The sequence below is a fragment of the Gobio gobio genome, assembly GCF_949357685.1.
Source record: "Gobio gobio genome assembly, chromosome: 19".
Taxonomy (NCBI): domain Eukaryota; kingdom Metazoa; phylum Chordata; class Actinopteri; order Cypriniformes; family Gobionidae; genus Gobio; species Gobio gobio.
In genome coordinates this window covers 3,539,770-3,562,269 of record NC_137112.1, presented here as the reverse complement: position 1 = coordinate 3,562,269, position 22,500 = coordinate 3,539,770, and the positions used below count along the sequence as shown (strand labels likewise).

General features: G+C 39.9%; 1 protein-coding gene across 2 annotated transcripts in view; it reads left to right on the top strand.

Moving 5' to 3' along the window:
- sptbn1 (spectrin, beta, non-erythrocytic 1) overlaps positions 1 to 22,500 on the top strand; it is a 163,409-nt gene that overhangs the window by 27,000 nt on the left and 113,909 nt on the right. Inside the window, exon 2 of one of the 2 annotated variants that reach the window (XM_079845206.1) lies at positions 17,104 to 17,316. In XM_079845206.1, coding sequence (XP_079701332.1) covers positions 17,172 to 17,316 — 145 coding nt within the window. In that variant the 5' untranslated portion in view covers positions 17,104 to 17,171. The remainder of the gene's footprint in view (positions 1 to 17,103; positions 17,317 to 22,500) is intronic. The other variant, XM_079845207.1, reaches the window with a different exon arrangement.

Below are 22,500 nucleotides of genomic sequence, written 5' to 3'. Positions count from 1 at the left end.
TAAAAAATCTTGGGTTAAAAATAACCCAAGTTGGGTTGAAAATGGACTAACCCAGCGGTTGGGTTGAAAATGGACTAACCCAGCGATTGAGTTGTTTAAACCCAGAGATTGAGTTGTTTTAACCCAGCGATTGAGATGTTTTAACCCAGAGATTGAGTTGTTTAAACCCAGAGATTGAGTTGTTTTAACCCAGAGATTGAGTTGTTTAAACCCAGCGATTGAGTTGTTTAAACTCAGCGATTGAGTTGTTTTAACCCAGAGATTGAGTTGTTTAAACCCAGAGATTGAGTTGTTTAAACCCAGAGATTGAGTTGTTTAAACCCAGAGATTGAGTTGTTTAAACCCAGCGATTGAGTTGTTTAAACCCAGCGATTGAGTTGTTTAAACCCAGCGATTGAGTTGTTTAAACCCAGAGATTGAGTTGTTTTAACCCAGAGATTGAGTTGTTTAAACCCAGAGATTGAGTTGTTTTAACCCAGAGATTGAGTTGTTTAAACCCAGAGATTGAGTTGTTTAAACCCAGCGATTGAGTTGTTTAAACCCAGAGATTGAGTTGTTTTAACCCAGAGATTGAGTTGTTTAAACCCAGAGATTGAGTTGTTTTAACCCAGAGATTGAGTTGTTTAAACCCAGAGATTGAGTTGTTTAAACCCAGCGATTGAGTTGTTTAAACCCAGAGATTGAGTTGTTTAAACCCAGAGATTGAGTTGTTTTAACCCAGAGATTGAGTTGTTTTAACCCAGAGATTGAGTTGTTTAAACCCAGAGATTGAGTTGTTTAAACCCAGAGATTGAGTTGTTTAAACCCAGAGATTGAGTTGTTTAAACCCAGAGATTGAGTTGTTTAAACCCAGCGATTGAGTTGTTTAAACCCAGAGATTGAGTTGTTTAAACCCAGAGATTGAGTTGTTTTAACCCAGAGATTGAGTTGTTTAAACCCAGAGATTGAGTTGTTTTAACCCAGCGATTGAGTTGTTTAAACCCAGCGATTGAGTTGTTTTAACCCAGCGATTGAGTTGTTTAAACCCAGAGATTGAGTTGTTTTAACCCAGAGATTGAGTTGTTTAAACCTAGAGATTGAGTTGTTTAAACCCAGAGATTGAGTTGTTTTAACCCAGAGATTGAGTTGTTTTAACCCAGAGATTGAGTTGTTTTAACCCAGCGATTGAGTTGTTTAAACCCAGAGATTGAGTTGTTTAAACCCAGAGATTGAGTTGTTTTAACCCAGAGATTGAGTTGTTTTAACCCAGAGATTGAGTTGTTTTAACCCAGAGATTGAGTTGTTTAAACCCAGAGATTGAGTTGTTTTAACCCAGAGATTGAGTTGTTTTAACCCAGAGATTGAGTTGTTTTAACCCAGAGATTGAGTTGTTTTAACCCAGAGATTGAGTTGTTTTAACCCAGCGATTGAGATGTTTTAACCCAGAGATTGAGTTGTTTTAACCCAGCGATTGAGTTGTTTTAACCCAGCGATTGAGTTGTTTAAACCCAGAGACTGAGTTGTTTTAACCCAGAGATTGAGTTGTTTTAACCCAGAGATTGAGTTGTTTTAACCCAGAGATTGAGTTGTTTAAACCCAGAGATTGAGTTGTTTTAACCAACCGATTGAGTTGTTTAAACCCAGGGATTGAGTTGTTTAAACCCAGCGATTGAGTTGTTTAAACCCAGCGATTGAGTTGTTTTAACCAACCGATTGAGTTGTTTAAACCCAGGGATTGAGGTGTTTTAACCCAGCGATTGAGTTGTTTTAACCCAGAGATTGAGTTGTTTAAACCCAGAGATTGAGTTGTTTTAACCAACCGATTGAGTTGTTTAAACCCAGGGATTGAGTTGTTTAAACCCAGCGATTGAGTTGTTTAAACCCAGCGATTGAGTTGTTTTAACCAACCGATTGAGTTGTTTAAACTCAGGGATTGAGTTGTTTAAACCCAGGGATTGAGTTGTTTAAACCCAGCGATTGAGTTGTTTAAACCAACCGATTGAGTTGTTTTAACCCAGGGATTGAGTTGTTTTAACCAACCGATTGAGTTGTTTAAACCCAGCGATTGAGTTGTTTAAACCCAGCGATTGAGTTGTTTAAACCTAGAGATTGAGTTGTTTAAACCCAGCGATTGAGTTGTTTTAACCCAGCGATTGAGTTGTTTAAACCCAGCGATTGAGTTGTTTAAACCCAGCGATTGAGTTGTTTAAACCCAGAGATTGGGTTGTTTAAACCCAGCGATTGAGTTGTTTAAACCCAGAGATTGAGTTGTTTAAACCCAGCGATTGAGTTGTTTAAACCCAGAGATTGAGTTGTTTAAACCCAGCGATTGAGTTGTTTAAACCTAGAGATTGAGTTGTTTAAACCCAGCGATTGAGTTGTTTTAACCCAGCGATTGAGTTGTTTAAACCCAGCGATTGAGTTGTTTAAACCCAGCGATTGAGTTGTTTAAACCCAGAGATTGGGTTGTTTAAACCCAGCGATTGGGTTGTTTAAACCCAGCGATTGAGTTGTTTAAACCCAGCGATTGAGTTGTTTAAACCCAGAGATTGAGTTGTTTAAACCCAGTGATTGGGTTGTTTAAACCCAGAGATTGAGTTGTTTAAACCCAGAGATTGAGTTGTTTTAACCCAGAGATTGAGTTGTTTTAACCCAGAGATTGAGTTGTTTTAACCCAGCGATTGAGTTGTTTAAACCCAGAGATTGAGTTGTTTTAACCCAGAGATTGAGTTGTTTTAACCCAGAGATTGAGTTGTTTAAACCCAGGGATTGAGTTGTTTTAACCCAGCGATTGAGTTGTTTTAACCCAGAGATTGAGTTGTTTTAACCCAGAGATTGAGTTGTTTTAACCCAGAGATTGAGTTGTTTTAACCCAGAGATTGAGTTGTTTAAACCCAGAGATTGAGTTGTTTAAACCCAGAGATTGAGTTGTTTTAACCCAGCGATTGAGTTGTTTTAACCCAGAGATTGAGTTGTTTTAACCCAGAGATTGAGTTGTTTTAACCCAGAGATTGAGTTGTTTAAACCCAGAGATTGAGTTGTTTTAACCCAGCGATTGAGTTGTTTTAACCCAGAGATTGAGTTGTTTTAACCCAGAGATTGAGTTGTTTTAACCCAGAGATTGAGTTGTTTTAACCCAGAGATTGAGTTGTTTTAACCCAGCGATTGAGTTGTTTTAACCCAGAGATTGAGTTGTTTTAACCCAGAGATTGAGTTGTTTTAACCCAGAGATTGAGTTGTTTAAACCCAGAGATTGAGTTGTTTAAACCCAGAGATTGAGTTGTTTTAACCCAGCGATTGAGTTGTTTTAACCCAGCGATTGAGTTGTTTTAACCCAGAGATTGAGTTGTTTTAACCCAGAGATTGAGTTGTTTTAACCCAGAGATTGAGTTGTTTAAACCCAGAGATTGAGTTGTTTAAACCCAGAGATTGAGTTGTTTTAACCAACCGATTGAGTTGTTTAAACCCAGGGATTGAGTTGTTTAAACCCAGCGATTGAGTTGTTTAAACCCAGCGATTGAGTTGTTTTAACCAACCGATTGAGTTGTTTAAACCCAGGGATTGAGTTGTTTAAACCCAGGGATTGAGTTGTTTAAACCCAGCGATTGAGTTGTTTTAACCAACCGATTGAGTTGTTTAAACCCAGCGATTGAGTTGTTTAAACCCAGGGATTGAGTTGTTTAAACCTAGAGATTGAGTTGTTTTAACCCAGCGATTGAGTTGTTTTAACCAACCGATTGAGTTGTTTTAACCCAGGGATTGAGTTGTTTTAACCAACCGATTGAGTTGTTTAAACCCAGCGATTGAGTTGTTTAAACCTAGAGATTGAGTTGTTTAAACCCACCGATTGAGTTGTTTTAACCCAGCGATTGAGTTGTTTAAACCCAGCGATTGAGTTGTTTTAACCCAGAGATTGAGTTGTTTTAACCCAGAGATTGAGTTGTTTAAACCCAGAGATTGAGTTGTTTTAACCCAGCGATTGAGTTGTTTTAACCCAGAGATTGAGTTGTTTTAACCCAGAGATTGAGTTGTTTTAACCCAGAGATTGAGTTGTTTTAACCCAGAGATTGAGTTGTTTTAACCCAGCGATTGAGTTGTTTTAACCCAGAGATTGAGTTGTTTTAACCCAGAGATTGAGTTGTTTAAACCCAGAGATTGAGTTGTTTAAACCCAGAGATTGAGTTGTTTTAACCCAGAGATTGAGTTGTTTTAACCCAGAGATTGAGTTGTTTTAACCCAGAGATTGAGTTGTTTTAACCCAGAGATTGAGTTGTTTTAACCCAGCGATTGAGTTGTTTTAACCCAGAGATTGAGTTGTTTTAACCCAGAGATTGAGTTGTTTTAACCCAGAGATTGAGTTGTTTAAACCCAGAGATTGAGTTGTTTAAACCCAGAGATTGAGTTGTTTTAACCAACCGATTGAGTTGTTTAAACCCAGGGATTGAGTTGTTTAAACCCAGCGATTGAGTTGTTTAAACCCAGCGATTGAGTTGTTTTAACCAACCGATTGAGTTGTTTAAACCCAGGGATTGAGTTGTTTAAACCCAGGGATTGAGTTGTTTAAACCCAGCGATTGAGTTGTTTTAACCAACCGATTGAGTTGTTTAAACCCAGCGATTGAGTTGTTTAAACCCAGGGATTGAGTTGTTTAAACCCAGCGATTGAGTTGTTTAAACCCAGCGATTGAGTTGTTTAAACCTAGAGATTGAGTTGTTTTAACCCAGCGATTGAGTTGTTTTAACCAACCGATTGAGTTGTTTTAACCCAGGGATTGAGTTGTTTTAACCAACCGATTGAGTTGTTTAAACCTAGAGATTGAGTTGTTTAAACCCACCGATTGAGTTGTTTTAACCCAGCGATTGAGTTGTTTAAACCCAGCGATTGAGTTGTTTAAACCCAGCGATTGAGTTGTTTAAACCCAGAGATTGGGTTGTTTAAACCCAGCGATTGGGTTGTTTAAACCCAGCGATTGAGTTGTTTAAACCAGCGATTGAGTTGTTTAAACTCAGCGATTGAGTTGTTTTAACCCAGAGATTGAGTTGTTTAAACCCAGCGATTGAGTTGTTTAAACTCAGCGATTGAGTTGTTTTAACCCAGAGATTGAGTTGTTTAAACTCAGCGATTGAGTTGTTTTAACCCAGAGATTGAGTTGTTTAAACCCAGCGATTGAGTTGTTTAAACCAGCGATTGAGTTGTTTTAACCAACCGATTGAGTTGTTTTAACCAACCGATTGAGTTGTTTAAACTCAGCAATTGAGTTGTTTAAACCCAGCGATTGAGTTGTTTAAACCCAGCGATTGAGTTGTTTAAACCCAGCGATTGGGTTGTTTAAACCCAGCGATTGGGTTGTTTAAACCCAGCGATTGGGTTGTTTAAACCCAGAGATTGAGTTGTTTAAACCCAGCGGTTGAGTTGTTTAAACCCAGCGGTTGAGTTGTTTAAACCCAGAGATTGAGTTGTTTAAACCCAGAGATTGAGTTGTTTAAACTCAGCGATTGAGTTGTTTTAACCCAGAGATTGAGTTGTTTAAACTCAGCGATTGAGTTGTTTAAACCCAGAGATTGGGTTGTTTAAACCCAGCGATTGGGTTGTTTAAACCCAGAGATTGAGTTGTTTAAACCCAGCGATTGAGTTGTTTAAACCCAGAGATTGAGTTGTTTAAACTCAGCGATTGAGTTGTTTAAACCCAGAGATTGGGTTGTTTAAACCCAGCGATTGGGTTGTTTAAACCCAGAGATTGAGTTGTTTAAACCCAGCGATTGAGTTGTTTAAACCCAGAGATTGAGTTGTTTAAACCAGAGATTGAGTTGTTTAAACTCAGAGATTGAGTTGTTTAAACCCAGCGATTGAGTTGTTTAAACCCAGCAATTGAGTTGTTTAAACCAGCGATTGAGTTGTTTAAACTCAGAGATTGAGTTGTTTAAACCCAGCGATTGAGTTGTTTAAACCCAGAGATTGAGTTGTTTAAACCCAGAGATTGAGTTGTTTAAACCCAGCGATTGAGTTGTTTAAACCAGCGATTGAGTTGTTTAAACTCAGAGATTGAGTTGTTTAAACCCAGAGATTGAGTTGTTTAAACCCAGCGATTGAGTTGTTTAAACCAGCGATTGAGTTGTTTAAACCCAGAGATTGAGTTGTTTAAACCCAGAGATTGAGTTGTTTAAACCCAGAGATTGAGTTGTTTAAACCCAGAGATTGAGTTGTTTAAACCAGCGATTGAGTTGTTTAAACCAGCGATTGAGTTGTTTAAACCCAGAGATTGAGTTGTTTAAACCCAGAGATTGAGTTGTTTAAACTCAGAGATTGAGTTGTTTAAACCAGCGATTGAGTTGTTTAAACCAGCGATTGAGTTGTTTAAACCCAGCGATTGAGTTGTTTAAACCAAGAGATTGAGTTGTTTAAACCCAGCGACTGAGTTGTTTAAACCCAGAGATTGAGTTGTTTAAACCCAGAGATTGAGTTGTTTAAACCCAGAGATTGAGTTGTTTAAACCCAGCGATTGAGTTGTTTAAACCAGCGATTGAGTTGTTTAAACCCAGCGATTGAGTTGTTTAAACCAAGAGATTGAGTTGTTTAAACCCAGCGACTGAGTTGTTTAAACCCAGAGATTGAGTTGTTTAAACCCAGAGATTGAGTTGTTTAAACCCAGGGATTGAGTTGTTTAAACCCAGAGATTGAGTTGTTTAAACCCAGAGATTGAGTTGTTTAAACCCAGAGATTGAGTTGTTTAAACCCAGAGATTGAGTTGTTTAAACCCAGCGATTGAGTTGTTTAAACCCAGCGGTTGAGTTGTTTAAACCCAGAGATTGAGTTGTTTAAACCCAGAGATTGGGTTGTTTAAACCCAGAGATTGAGTTGTTTAAACCCAGCGATTGAGTTGTTTAAACCCAGAGATTGAGTTGTTTAAACCCAGCGATTGAGTTGTTTTAACCCAGAGATTGAGTTGTTTAAACCCAGCGATTGGGTTGTTTAAACCCAGAGATTGAGTTGTTTTAACCCAGAGATTGAGTTGTTTAAACCCAGAGATTGAGTTGTTTAAACTCAACGATTGGGTTTTTTAACCCAGAGATTGAGTTGTTTTAACCCAGAGATTGAGTTGTTTAAACCCAGAGATTGAGTTGTTTAAACTCAACGATTGGGTTTTTTAACCCAGAGATTGAGTTGTTTAACCCAGAGATTGAGTTGTTTAAACTCAACGATTGGGTTTTTTAACCCAGAGATTGAGTTGTTTTAACCCAGAGATTGAGTTGTTTAAACCCAGAGATTGGGTTGTTTAAACCCAGCGATTGAGTTGTTTAAACCCAGCGGTTGGGTTGTTTAAACCCAGCGGTTGGGTTGTTTTAACTCAGCAATTGAGTTGTTTAAACGTCAGTTTGGGTAGTGCACTGCCACCTAGCGCTGAACCTGAGAACAGCAGCATATACTGAAATGAGCAAAATCATGATAATGTACCGTTTGAAATAAAATATATACCGGTATACCGCGCATCCCTAGTGTGATAGAAACGGCTCATTCTAAAATAATAAAACTTAACAGTTCATTATGTAAGGTCTTTATACTCCACTGAAAACATGGTTATGTATATTATATTGCATTTCTGTCAATAGATCCTCATAAATATTACACACTGCACCTTTATCGCAACATTAACCTTTTCACATTAACTTTTTTAGATAATCACAGTTCGAATCATGTCGTTTCATTGCATTAACTACTTGATGTTTTATTTATTTTTATAAAAATGTATCTATTATTTAGCAAGGATGCATTGAATTGATCAAAAGTGACAGTAAATGATTCTATTTTTAATAAAACGCTGTTGTTTTGAACTTTTTATTCATCAAAGAATCCTGAAAAACACCATTAATGTGTTTTCACAACTGATAATAATCATAAATGTTTCTTGAGCATCAAATGATTCCTGAAGGGTCATGTGACACTGAAGACTGGAGTAATGATGATAAATTCAGCTTTGATCACAGGAATAAATTACACTTTACCATATATTCACATAGAGAACAGTTATTTTAAATTGTAAAAATATTTCACAATTTTGACTGTGTTTTTGGTCAGAGAAATGCAGTCTTGATGAGCAGAAAACACTCCTTCGGACCCAAACTTTTGTGTTTTCAGCACGTTGTAGCAGATTAGGTCATGTGACCTGTTACAACCAATCAATCCCAGGCAAAAACAAGCGCTGTGGTGTGTTTGATCTCATTGGGTCAGCAGATTGTGCAGATTGGTCAGTCCAAGCAATTTGATTAAAGATCCTCATTCTGTTGTTTACCAGCTAATCGAATCTGTGGAGAGAAATGGAAGGAGAAATGGAGGGAGAAATGGACTGTAATGGTCTTTCAGAGGAAGAGAGGCAGAAAGATAATGACTATGATGACTTGATATTGTTTTAAAACTTAGTGAGGGAACATCTTCCCTCAAATGGAAAGGATGCACACTTGGTCTGGAGTGGGCCGGTGTCATTTAGCCGATCTGAAATGCTCCCTACGAAGGTTTTAGGCCCGATCCGGTGTGCTTTTAACGCAGTATCCCAGCAGCCTCTGGGTGTGTGCCCGTGCTATAAACAGCTCTGCAGCGCTCATGCTTTGACCTCAGCAGTATGAGAGCGATGCTGACACACACACAAACGCGTGTTAGCATTAGCTCGCTCAGAAGCCCTGGTCTTAGCTGTCTCCTGGCTCGTCTTTCAGACAACATCATGTTTGATCATGTCGACCTTGAGTCTCCCAGGTTTAGAAAGGAGACCAGTATTATCATACGCACGGCATCCCATAATTACAGTCATTTCTCGATGACAACACGACGTCCTCGGACTGGGGATTATACGTTTCTAATCAATGCCTAGATTGATCTGCAATGGTCACATGGTACAAGTCGGAGCTCTCAGAAAATGAGCATGAACGCTTTTACTAGATGAAATCTCATAATTACGGTAATTATGACATACTCGCTTATATATCATTGATTTTTGTTGTAAGGTACTATGGTATTATTATTTTAAATAAAAAAACGTGGTATTTATCAACAAATCAGTGTTGTTATTGTTAACTAAAACTAAAATGATTAAAAATCAGAAGTTACAATGATTAAAATAAAAATGCAATTTAAATAAAGCATACAATAAAATAAAAGTGACTAAACTACAACAGAAAGAGAGAAATAAATTAAAACTATAATTTTAACTATAACTAATTAACAAAATTACTAAAATTAATATAAAATAAATTAAAGCTAATAGAAATATTTAAATATGCAAAAATGGCAAAAGCACATTACTAAAATTAAATTGAGTAATAATAACGGAGTACACAAACTCTCTGTGTGTGTGTGTAGACGTGTGTGCGTGCGTGCATGTGTGTGTGTATACGTGTGTGCATGCATATATATATATATGTGTGTGTGTGTGTGTGTGTGTGTGTGTGTGCATATGTGTGTGTGTGTGTATACACCGATCAGGTGTAACATTATGACCACTGACCAGTGAAGTGAATAACACTGATGGTCTCTTCATCTCCTGTTAGTGGGTGGGATATATTAGGCAGCAAGTGAACATTTTGTCCTCAGAGTTGATGTGTTAGAAGCAGGAAAAATGGGCAAATGTAAGGATTTGAGCGAGTTTGACAAGGGCCAGATTGTGACGGCTAGAGGACTGGGTCAGAACATCTCCAAAACTGCAGCTCTTGTGGGGTGTTCCCGATCTGCAGTGGCCAGTCTCTATCAAAAGTGGAGAACCAGTGGAGAACCGGCCACAGGGTCATGAAGAACCAGTGGAGAACCGGCCACAGGGTCATGGAGGACCAGTGGAGAACCGGCCACAGGGTCATGAAGGACCAGTGGAGAACCGGCCACAGGGTCATGAAGGACCAGTGGAGAACCGGCCACAGGATCATGAAGGACCAGTGGAGAACCGGCCACAGGGTCATGAAGGACCAGTGGAGAACCGGCCACAGGGTCATGAAGGACCAGTGGAGAACCGGCCACAGGGTCATGAAGGACCAGTGGAGAACCGGCCACAGGGTCATGAAGGACCAGTGGAGAACCGGCCACAGGGTCATGGAGGACCAGTGGAGAACCGGCCACAGGGTCATGGAGGACCAGTGGAGAACCGGCCACAGGGTCATGAAGGACCAGTAGAGAACCGGCCACAGGGTCATGAAGGACCAGTGGAGAACCGGCCACAGGGTCATGAAGGACCAGTAGAGAACCGGCCACAGGGTCATGAAGGACCAGTGGAGAACCGGCCACAGGGTCATGGAGGACCAGTGGAGAACCGGCCACAGGGTCATGAAGGACCAGTAGAGAACCGGCCACAGGGTCATGAAGGACCAGTGGAGAACCGGCCACAGGGTCATGAAGGACCAGTAGAGAACCGGCCACAGGGTCATGAAGGACCAGTAGAGAACCGGCCACAGGGTCATGAAGGACCAGTGGAGAACCGGCCACAGGGTCATGAAGGACCAGTGGAGAACCGGCCACAGGGTCATGAAGAACCAGTGGAGAACCGGCCACAGGGTCATGGAGGACCAGTGGAGAACCGGCCACAGGGTCATGAAGGACCAGTGGAGAACCGGCCACAGGGTCATGAAGGACCAGTGGAGAACCAGCCACAGGGTCATGAAGGACCAGTGGAGAACCGGCCACAGGGTCATGAAGAACCAGTGGAGAACCGGCCACAGGGTCATGAAGGACCAGTGGAGAACCGGCCACAGGGTCATGAAGGACCAGTGGAGAACCGGCCACAGGGTCATGAAGGACCAGTAGAGAACCGGCCACAGGGTCATGAAGGACCAGTGGAGAACCGGCCACAGGGTCATGAAGGACCAGTGGAGAACCGGCCACAGGGTCATGAAGGACCAGTAGAGAACCGGCCACAGGGTCATGAAGGACCAGTGGAGAACCGGCCACAGGGTCATGAAGGACCAGTAGAGAACCGGCCACAGGGTCATGAAGGACCAGTGGAGAACCGGCCACAGGGTCATGAAGGACCAGTGGAGAACCGGCCACAGGGTCATGAAGGACCAGTGGAGAACCGGCCACAGGGTCATGAAGGACCAGTGGAGAACCGGCCACAGGGTCATGAAGGACCAGTGGAGAACCGGCCACAGGGTCATGAAGGACCAGTGGAGAACCGGCCACAGGGTCATGAAGGACCAGTGGAGAACCGGCCACAGGGTCATGAAGGACCAGTGGAGAACCGGCCACAGGCTCATGAAGGACCAGTGGAGAACCGGCCACAGGGTCATGGAGGACCAGTGGAGAACCGGCCACAGGGTCATGGAGGACCAGTGGAGAACCGGCCACAGGGTCATGGATGCCCGTGGGTCAGGGCAGTTTTGGCAGCAAAGGGGGTCATAATGTTATGCCTGATCAGTGGGTGTGTGTGTGTGTACCATCACTAAACAATATTTGTGTTGTAGCATTATGTGAAAATTAATAAAAAATGAAGATACTGTTTGATAACTTGTTTATATGTCGTGATATTTAAATAGTACTGTTTGAAGAACTTGTATCATGGTATCTTTAAGCTTAAACCACAGTACTTTTTAGCAAGATAGAGCTTTTACATCAGTGTTGAGTCGCAGAGACGGGTTGCGTGGGCTGTGTGTTGTGTACAGTGTGTGTGTGTGTGTGTGTGAGAGGACGGTAATGATGCTTCAGTGCTCTTGATGCTCTTGGCCGAGGCTTTTACTGCAGAGGACAGACGCTCGCTTCAGTTAGTGCATCTGAGAGACGCTGGGAATCAATAAGAGATGTGTGTGTGTGTGTGTGTGTGTGTGTCTCTGAGCCAGACTAACCCATCAGTCCAGCTGACATATTGACATGAGAACGCCTCCTGCTGCTTCACCGTCTTTACTTCTTCTCATTTATTTATTGTTTATACACAAAATATTTTAGTGTACTTTATTTTGAACATTTGAAGTAACTTATATAAATATTATAGCACATCTCACTCTACTAATATAAGATATTATCATTTAAAACCATATGGTACTACCACAATACTTTTCATGAGGTATGCTAATGTGATATATATTGTTTTTAATACATTTGAATGGCAAAGACATCACTGAAAATGTATTTTAGACCATTATTGTTTAGCTATAGTTTGATAAAGTCCTCGGAATTTCACACAATGGAGGAAAAATAGATATATGTTGTTTTTTGTGAGGAAACGCTTAGTATATAAATAAAGGGTAATGCAGAGACTTTCTTGTCACAAAAAAGACCCGCGTTTGTCGCCACCTACTGGCGGAAATGTGTAACATCACTGAATGAATCTAAGCGACTCTTCATTCTGAATCAAATGACTCGAGTCACTAAGATGAATCAAATGGCGTGAAGGCATGGTTACTGTCGGAATACTCGATTCTGATTGGATGGAATGTGCTCAATAAACCCGTTTAATGCACACAGGTAGTTCCAGTCAGTTGAATCACCGTTCTATATCAATGCGCTGTTTTCACTGAAGCTCCACACCGCATCGGTCTGCTCACACCGATTGAAACATTCAGGAGCAGAGAAACTTGTTGTCAACGCTGCCAATCGCTACATTATATTTTTCAGCAACGTGGGGGTTTTATTGCTTTTTTTTAAAAAAGTAATTCAACTCATAGCTTTGTTGTTATTGGAGAGAGAGGCGCTGAACACGGGTACGAATCTCTCTCTCTCTCTCTCTCTCTCTCTCTCTCTCTCTCTCTCTCTCTCTCTCTCTCTCTCTCTCTCTCTCTCGATAATTAATGAAATTAAATGCTATAATTAATTCATTCAGTGTATGAAATATATTCAAACAAATTAATCTTACCGCACTACTTTATCTCTGTGTGTGATTCAAAGCGGGTAGAATGCTGGATCTGACGAAAATAACCGTCACTTTTACCCTTCCGGTCAAATATTGCGCCAAACATCAGTAACAAACAGCATTTAGGTTGTCAATGCTGACAAATGACCATGGTATAAGCTTGAAGCTCATCCCTTACATGAAACAAAGTCTCAGTTTTCAAATCGTGTCAATTTTATTACAAAATTCAAACAATAAAAACAATTTTGCGCTCTTTGTGACAAATCGCTGAAGCACCTCATGATTTGTTAAAGGCACAATATGTAATTTTTCGTCTCTTATTCAAAACAAAGGCGTGTATTGACTATTGAGTGGGCGGAGCTTTTATTTTGTCATCGAGCGCTTCCGCTTGTGTGTGTGTGTAACGCAGCGCAATGAGAACGCTGGCGATAAAAAACGCTGGCGATAAGCGCGTGCGATATTCGTCCCAGTGTGTACTAGGAATGGGCAACAGTGGTAGAGTAATCGAGTACTCGAACGTGACAGCGATCATCGATCACGAGAACGATGATCGCCCCTGACTTAAAAAAAAAATATTTGTCTCTTTTTTATTGGTTATTGCGTCGTTTTGCGCGGGACCGGAGGTCTGATTGGTTAGCGTTATTCAGCACGCCTCCAGACCGCGGCGAAATAAAGTGAAACTGAGGCGCGCACTGCAGTGATGTCTGGAATCACTGATCATTAAATGGTTATTGCAAGATGTGCAGCGCCAATCTGTCATAGCCTACATAGCATTATAATGAGAACACGATGGAAAAGAATGCTGTAAATGATCTGTGCTTAGTTCCCAGTGTATCAGCTGATCCACAGAGAAACTATCTGTGCTTCGTTCCCCGTGTATCAGCTGATCCACAGAGAAACTAGCGAGAACACTCAGACTAGCGCGTGAAGTTCATGTGCGCATTCGCGTCCTTTTCTGCAGATGCACATTGTAAGATTACGTTTATGTTGTCTATCTGATTAATCTAATATAAGAAGCGTTTGGTTGAGCTTAATAAGCTAGCAAAGCGCTGCCGTTATACCGGCTGTTCATTCTCTTCAGTTTCAGCTCAAACGCATATTTCATGCTCAACATGATGGTTTAGAGACAGTCATATTCTTTTTAGATAGGCAATTTCTTTCTCACAATCATTGATTTTAGTAATGCAGCAGTGCTACTGTTCTCGTATTTTTTAACAGTAGACCTAGTTTATTTAAAGCTGTTTTTCGTTATGAGTTCGAAAACGCGCAGTGATGTCTGTAAACGCTTCGATCATGAATAATATAATTAAGTGCATGATGTGCAGAGTCAATCTGTCATAGCATTATAATGAGAACACGATTTTAATAAAATGTTGTTTTTGTGTGCTTTCGTTGTCCGTGTATCAGCGTTGTTAAAGGAAGAGCGCATTCAAATTGTTCCGTTTCAAACCATAGCCTGTAAAATCTAGCACGCTGAAGTTCACGTGCGCATTCACGTCCTTTTGTGTTGATTTATGTCGTAATAGGTTCATAATAATCTTCATATTAATATTGATATAGGGTGCGTTTGGTTGAGTTTATTAACCAGCTAGCAAGCTCTGCAGGGTGGTGTTATTTCACAGTTTCAGCTCAAAGGCAATGCTCGATATTACTGACTTGGTTATTTGAGACGGTCATTTTATGAAGATGTTTCTTTTTCAAAGACATTTATGCATCATAATCTAGCAGTTATTTTTTGTTTTATATGTTCATGTTTTCATATACCTGTTTTCATGTCACGTTTGTATTTGTCAACAACAATTTTCATAACAGTTTTCATTATCTCAATGACGGACAAGCCCCGCCCCCTGCACATGCCCCGCCCCCGAGTACTCGAGTACTCGTTTTTGAGACCTATCGATGAACGAAATGAGAAATTGACAAAAATGCCCATCCCTAGTGTGTACAGGCCTTAAATGTGTTGAGTTGGAGAACAATGATCAGTTTCTGTCCATCAATGATCCAAACCGTGTCTAATAAAACACAATAGATATTAAAGCGGCACTACTGTTGCCATGGTTACTACACAATAACACCAGAGGGTCACATGGGTGTGATGTCATTGATAAGCGGTCCGTGTCCTGGTTAAAAATAAAATAGATTACTTCTTAAACATTTTAAACATTCTTGGAAACATTTGGGATAATGTACACAAGTCAACAAGGATATTTTAATCCAAAAATCTTACACATTGTGCCTTTTAATTTTAATCTTTAATAATAATACCAGTTGAGAGCGATTTGATTCCTTGAGAAAAATGAATATGTAGGCCCTACTGTACCGGAATGAATCGATATTGAATCAAGATCAGAATCGAATCGCCCACCCTCACTAAACTCAAAGGTGGGCGGCCTTGTCCTACCCCTTCTATATCTTTCAATGGCAGAAATTGTAGGCCCAGTTCAGCATTTGTCCTTGCTTTCTGTGTCATCTTGCTCCTTGGTTGACGTTCTGCTCGGGTACTCGCGCAGAACCCAAACCTCTCAGCTTCAGAAGCCCGTCCCAGCGGCACAGATATATTTAGCGGACTGCCACTAGCAAGTTTCTGGGACACGGGTGTTACTCTCACTACAAAAAATGCCCTGGAAACTCTCCGTTCGTTTGAGAAATGCTCCAAACAAGCTCCTGTGCAGCTGAAAGACTGTTTTGTGTGGGAGGTGTTTGAAGAAAAACATGCAACCCAAGCCTTGTGGTAGCAATTAGAAAGAGAAATGCTCTCGTTTTCACACCGAAAAGCTGTTTTTGTGCAGTTTGGTGCTCAATCGTTTAGGGGCGATTGGTGCACACGCTGATGTAATCACGCTGAGATGCACTCATGCATTTGAGGGCAAACTGCTGATTTCAATTAGGAAAGCAGCGCTGAATGCGGCCAAACTCTTGGCGAGGAAACTTACGCTGTTGTAGTTCTGCCAGGAGCCTGACCGGTTATCGTTATCTCACGGCTGAGGAACGCCACAGGATTGTGCTCGTCTGTGGATTATGGGGGCAGTTCTCAGGGTTGTCCAATAGGTGGCAGTAGGTCCTTAAAGCACATGGATGTGGCGATGGATGACTGTTGAAGCAGCTCTTTAAGATGGAGAGGGAGGAAGGGTTGATGGGAAATAAGTGCTGTCTCTTTGCAAAGGTCAGCAGAGCCGGAGGAACAAGATCATTGTTCACTCAGACACTCTTTCCCACAGTCACTGATAGCATTGTTTTACTGATGTGTATATCGCTTGATGTAATACATATTTTAATTTTATTTACTTTCATGATACACTTTTCCGGGCTTACTGCAATCTTTTTTACACACATTTTGATATATTTTTATAGTATATTATGTGTGTTTATAGTGTATTATATATTATGTGTATAGTGTGTGTTATTTATTATTAAATAGATAATTTAACATTATTATTAATAATGGAATTATAATTTTCCGTATATGATTAATTGTTTATTATATATAATACAAAATAAAAATAATATAAAATATAAATATATTATAAAAAATATAATATATTATAATCATTGTGTCACTGAACATTTATTTGTTTATATATATATATATATATATATATACATACTATATATTATTTATTATTATTAATATAATTATTAATATATATTTAATTGTGTATTATATGTAATATAAAATATAAATAATATAAAAAATATAATTATATTATATAAAAATATATTATAATAATTGTAGTTGAACATTATATATATATATATATAATACAAATTATTATTAATAAAATTATATAATTAATATACATTTAATTATTTATTATATGTAATATAAAAAATATAAATATATTATATAAAAAATATACTATAATAATTGTAGTTGAACATTTTTATATTTATATATATATATAATACCATTTATTATTATTAATACAATTATAATTATTAATATATGATTAATTATTTATTATATAAAATAAAAATAATATAAAAAAATATAAATATATTATATAAAATATACTATAATAATTGTCATTGAACATTATATATTATTATATAATATATATATATTGCAGAAGTAAAATGGTTTGCAAACATTTCTAATTTATTGTTTTCCTTGAATTCTAAGTTCAGCTTAACCTCATTGTTACCATATTTAAATCCATTACACAGAATACAGATGATTTTCCGCCACAATCAGTGGAGAAAATATGATTAGCAAGAGATTAAAGGTTCTTGGCCATCTCTGTGATGTATCTTGTACATCCGCTGTAATGCTCCCCAACTATAATGACCTTTGACCCCTCTGTCTCTTTCAGCAGGGCTTCAGAGGAAGCCACCCATGAGGAAGTGTGTACGGTGAAAAGGCGAAAGGTCAGAGGTCAGGATGACGACAGTAGCCGCAGAATACGAGCACATGGACATCCAGCAGCAATACCCGGACAGTGTCAACAACCGCTGGGAGGACGAATGGGACAATGAGAACAGCTCGGCCCGATTGTTCGAGCGCTCTCGCATCAAAGCTCTAGCCGGTGAGTGGGAATCACAAACCTACTGTCCATCTGTGCTGACGTTGCTCAATCAGGTTTAAAGGGTTAGTTCACCCAAAAATTAAAATTCTGTCATTAATTCCTCACCCTCATGTGGTTGGACACCCGTCAGACCTCCGTTCATCTTCAGACACAAATGAAGATATTTTAGTGTAAAGCTGATGCTGAGAAAGGCTTCAGATAGGCCTCCATTGGCATTCAGTACATTTACACTCACAAGACCCATAAAAGGCACTTAAAACGTCATGACAAAGTCCATCTCACCACAGTGACTCTACAATAATTTTACGATGCGACGACAATAGTTTTTGTGCGCAAAAAAAAATCAAAATAACTCCTTTATCCAGCTTGTTCTTGTCTTCCGTGTGTGCCTCCACGACGCATGCGTGAGAATATGAGCAGATCCGGCGTTCGGACACATGACCCAGAAGCGATTTGTTTACGAGCAGAAGAAGACGCGCGTGTCTAAGCTGTTGAATTCTACATTGATCGTGCTTTAGGTCTCGGTGTAGTTCTCAAAATCGGACTAAAGTGAGCATTTCATGGATTCCCGAACGCTGGCGCTACGTCATATTCTCGCGCATGCGTCGTGGAGGCACACACGGAAGACAAGAACAAGTTGAATAAAGGTGTTATTTTGATTTTTTTTTGCGCACAAAAACTATTGTCGTCGCTTCGTAAAGTTATTGTAGAGTCACTGTAGTGAGATGGACTTTGTAACAACGTTTTTAGTGCCTTTTATGGGTCTTGTGAGTGTAAATGTACTGAATGCCAATGGAGGCCTATCTGAAGCCTTTCTCAGCATCAGCTTTACACTAAAATATCTTCATTTGTGTCTGAAGATGAACGGAGGTCTGACGGGTGTCCAACCACATGAGGGTGAGGAATTAATGACAGAATTTTCATTTTTGGGTGAACTAACCCTTTAAATAGATGAACATGACCTTCTTTTGGAGCTCGAGAGAGAAACAATAAGAGAGGTAATTATCATCAGCAGGAGTGTTTCTCGTTCGCCGCTCTTCTGTGTTTTCGGGTTTGAGTAGCCAGCTAGTGCTTGATAATGTGACGCCCACCCAGCCGCACATGAAACGCTGTGATTTTGTGCGTAGGAGAGACGCAGCAGAAAGAAAGTGGGCGTAAGTTCACACTTTCTCTGCTCCTTCTGAAGCTCCCACACCATTTCAGATTCGCAGCGAAGCCCTCGAGCTCACAGAGCAACTCGGGAGCCTCACACAGGAAGCTGTGCATGTTACGTAAAATCGATATGGAGATGGACGGGTGTTTTTATTCATGAGTTGGATTTTTAATGCAGTTTGTAGATGAACTTGCATGTAGCTGTGTTGAACTAAATGCTCCTTTTGTAGGGCGCTTAGAGACATAATAATATTGATATATGCGTTTGGATACACAAAACATGTCTGGAATTGCCATTAGTCACACTCTCAAATTGTAGGTGCATGCTTCTATCATAACATGTAGATATACAGGCGTAACGTTAGGATTATCTCTTCATCACCTGTTTATGGGTGGGATATATTAGGCAGCAAGTGAACATTTTGTCCTCAGAGTTGAATTTTGAATGCAGTTGCTATATGGGTTTCTAAATGAACTATGTAGCTGTGTTGAACTAAATGCTCCTTTTGTAGGGCACTTAGAGACATTATAATATTGAGATATGCAATATATTTGGATTCACAAAACCTGTCTGGAGTTGCCATTAGTCACACTCTCAAATTGTTGGTGCATGATAAAGCATGCTTCCATCATAACATGTAGATATACAGGAGCTCAAACTGGTTCTGATAGAAACGTGTCAGAATACACAGTTTGTTGCGTATGGGTGGTCATAATGATATGCCTGATCGGTGTATGTGTAAAAATAATAGTTTGGGGTCCACTAAAAATACCACGTTTACTTCAGTTTTGCATAATTCAGAAGCATTGGAATAATTAACATTTTTTAATGCTCACCTTCTGCATTTATCTAATCAAAAATACAGAAAAAATTGTGAAATATTTTTACAAGTTAAATGAACTGTTCTCTATGTGAATATATAGTAAAGTGTAATTTATTCCTGTGATCAAATCATCATTTCTCCAGTCTTCAGTGTCACATGATCCATCGCAAATCATGAGGATTTGATGCTCAAGAAACATTTATGATTATTATTAATGTTGATAATAATTTTGATGAATAGAATTTTTTTACAGTCTTTACCATCATATTTGATCATTTAATGTGTCCTTTATGAATACAAGTATTAATATCTATGAACAAATATATATTTTGAATGGCAGCATGTATTTTTTATTCTCACAATTGCAAGTTTATATCTCTCGATTCTTAGAAATGCAAGAAAAAAGTTGCAAGACCCCTCCATCGATCTCACCGTGGGGTTTCGTTGTATTTCTCTCTTGATATAATTTATTCCCGTAATACCTTGGCTGACAGTAGCATATTTCCCTCTTCTGTTTTCCATCAGGCGTCATGCGTTTGAGTTGCTGTGTTTACAGAGGTGTGATGATGTTTATGATCGCTGGTGAGAGGAGTGAGCATTAAAGTGAGGGCTGTTATTCTCTCTAGAGCTTAAACAGACGGGTCCGCTCTCACTGAGACTCACTTAGAAACTTCAGGGATAAAGAAGGAACATAAAACAGAAATATAAAATCTCTTCCTCTCTCTCTTGTTGCCAAAAACCACAAACCATTTCTGGAGTTGTAAAAAGCCCCCAGCATTCCAGCAAAGCATCCTACGTTTCACGTGATTGTGTTTTCCTGCATTCCTGGGCATCAGAGCATACGCAACCCTTGCTCTGTCCTGCTCATTCTGTATCACGAAAGCAGGAATAATGCTCAAGAAAGAGAAAGTTTAAGGTGCAGTGTGTAATTTTTCTAAGAGGCCATATTATGTTCTTTTACACAGGCTCTACTGTTGATTATTTCCTCATATTCTCTTCCCAGTCTGTCAGTAACCCTGTCTCTATGAAGCCCCTCCTTCTGAAAAGCACACTGTGCTCTGATTGGTCGGCTGGAGCAGTGTGTTGTGATTGGTGTTTGGGAAATGTCCCGCCCCTTACCATAATACCGGCAGTTTCAACACACGACTAACTAACTCAACCAGGCCACACCCCTTTATTCTGCGTATTAATAATATAAATGAGGATAGGCTGTATCCTCAGACCCCGTAGGTTTCTGAAGGGCATTTTTGAAACTTAAAGCCGGCCGTCGCCATCTTGGCATCGCCACTCCCGGATAACTGGAAATGGGCAAAGAGGCGGGACGTGGGCGGAGCTGAGGTGCCTGGTTGCTGAAACCACGCCCACCTAGTTCGACCATAGTGGCTATCCACCTGTCACTCAAGTGGCCACGCCCTTAATTACCCTTAACGCAGAACTTTAAGGATTAATATAATTTAAATGGATGAATTATAAAAAAACAGTCGTCACGAAGGGCGCAATTAGCCGTATATACTTTGTTTTTGCAAGTAAACATCTTTAAATGTATATATTATGTCTTTATATTTAGAGTACTGAGTGCACTTTTCTGTCCAGCCATAGTTAACTAGCCTGACTTGGCTTCCGATAGCATCATCCATACTTCATGATTCAAAAACGAAGTTAAATCATTATCTGGTGACTCGATGAGGTACGAGTAAATGTCCGGGTAAGACACCTCTGGCCACTGGGTGGGGTTGTTACACCAATTTGACGGTGGGAGAATGAAGGGACATTTTTTTAAATTGACCAAATTAAAGGATTAGTTCAATTTTAAATAAACTTTTGCTGATAATTTACTCACCCCCATGTCATCCAAGATGTCCATGTCTTTCTTTCTTCAGTCGAAAAGAAATAAGGTTTTGGATGAGAACAGTCCAGGGTTGTTCTCCATATAATGGACTTCAATGGGCTCCAAACGGGTCAAGGTCCAAATGAGAGTTTCAGTGCAGCTTCAAAGGGCTTTAAACGACACCAGATGATGAATAAGGGTCTGATCTAGACAAACCATCAGTTTCTGAGAGAAACCCAGCAGTATTTATGCTATTATTTTACCTCTTAACAGACGAACGTGATCATCTCTGAGATCCGCCATAACTTCCGGAAAGTGAGGTCAAATACGAGCGTGGTCATAGATATATTGATAGTAGATGCCTCATTCTACTGATCCGTGCAGGCGCTAATGAGGCATCTACGTATACATCTATGACCACGCTCGTATTTGACCTCACTCTCCGGAAGTTATGGTGGAGCTCAGAGATGATCGCGTTCGTCTGTTAAGAGGTAAAATAATAGCATAAATACTGCTGGGTTTCTCTCAGAAACTGATGGTTTGTCTAGATCAGACCCTTATTCATCATCTGGTGTCGTTTAAAGCCCTTTGAAGCTGCACTGAAACTGTCATTTGAACCGTTTGGAGCCCATTGAAGTCCATTATATGGAGAAAAATCCTGGACTGTTCTCATCCAAAACCGTAATTTCTTTTCGACTGCAGAAAGAAAGACATGGACATCTTGGATGACATGAGGGAGAGTAAATTATCAGCAAAAGTTTATTTAAAAGTGAACTAATCCTTAAAGTGTGTGGATGTATCTTTCACGCTTTATGGCAGGCTGGGTGGACATATAAGTACTGGACATGTTTAATTTTGGTGATTGCTTAAGTTATTCAGCCCTGCCGGCTGTGTGTGGACGTCGTTTTGTGCCGCTATTTTGTATTGAAGTCTATGGGAGTCAAGTTTATTTTCCCCTAAAAGTGGGCGTGAATCTGTTCAGAGACATTCTTTGACGTTGTGCCGGTTGTGCGTATATGACAGGAACTAAACTCTCATTCCTGCGTAATAATCAAGAGCTGTGAGCCGTCCCATGAGTGCAGCGGCGCAATGATATTACACAGCGCCTGGAAATAGGCTAACTTCAGTCAACATCACCAATGTGACAACCATCTTACTGTAACTACACACATCACAACATGAGGAAAGTGTTGGTGTTATTTTGTCACTTATTGAGCAGTAGGCTAGCTGGAGCCATTTACCTCCAGTCTTTGTGCTAAGCTAGGCTAGCTGGAGCCATTTACCTCCAGTCTTTGTGCTAAGCTAGGCTAGCGGTGGGTGTGTCAGACAGTGTTATGGCACGGAGATGAGAATGGTGTGTATGGACTAGAGATGCACCGA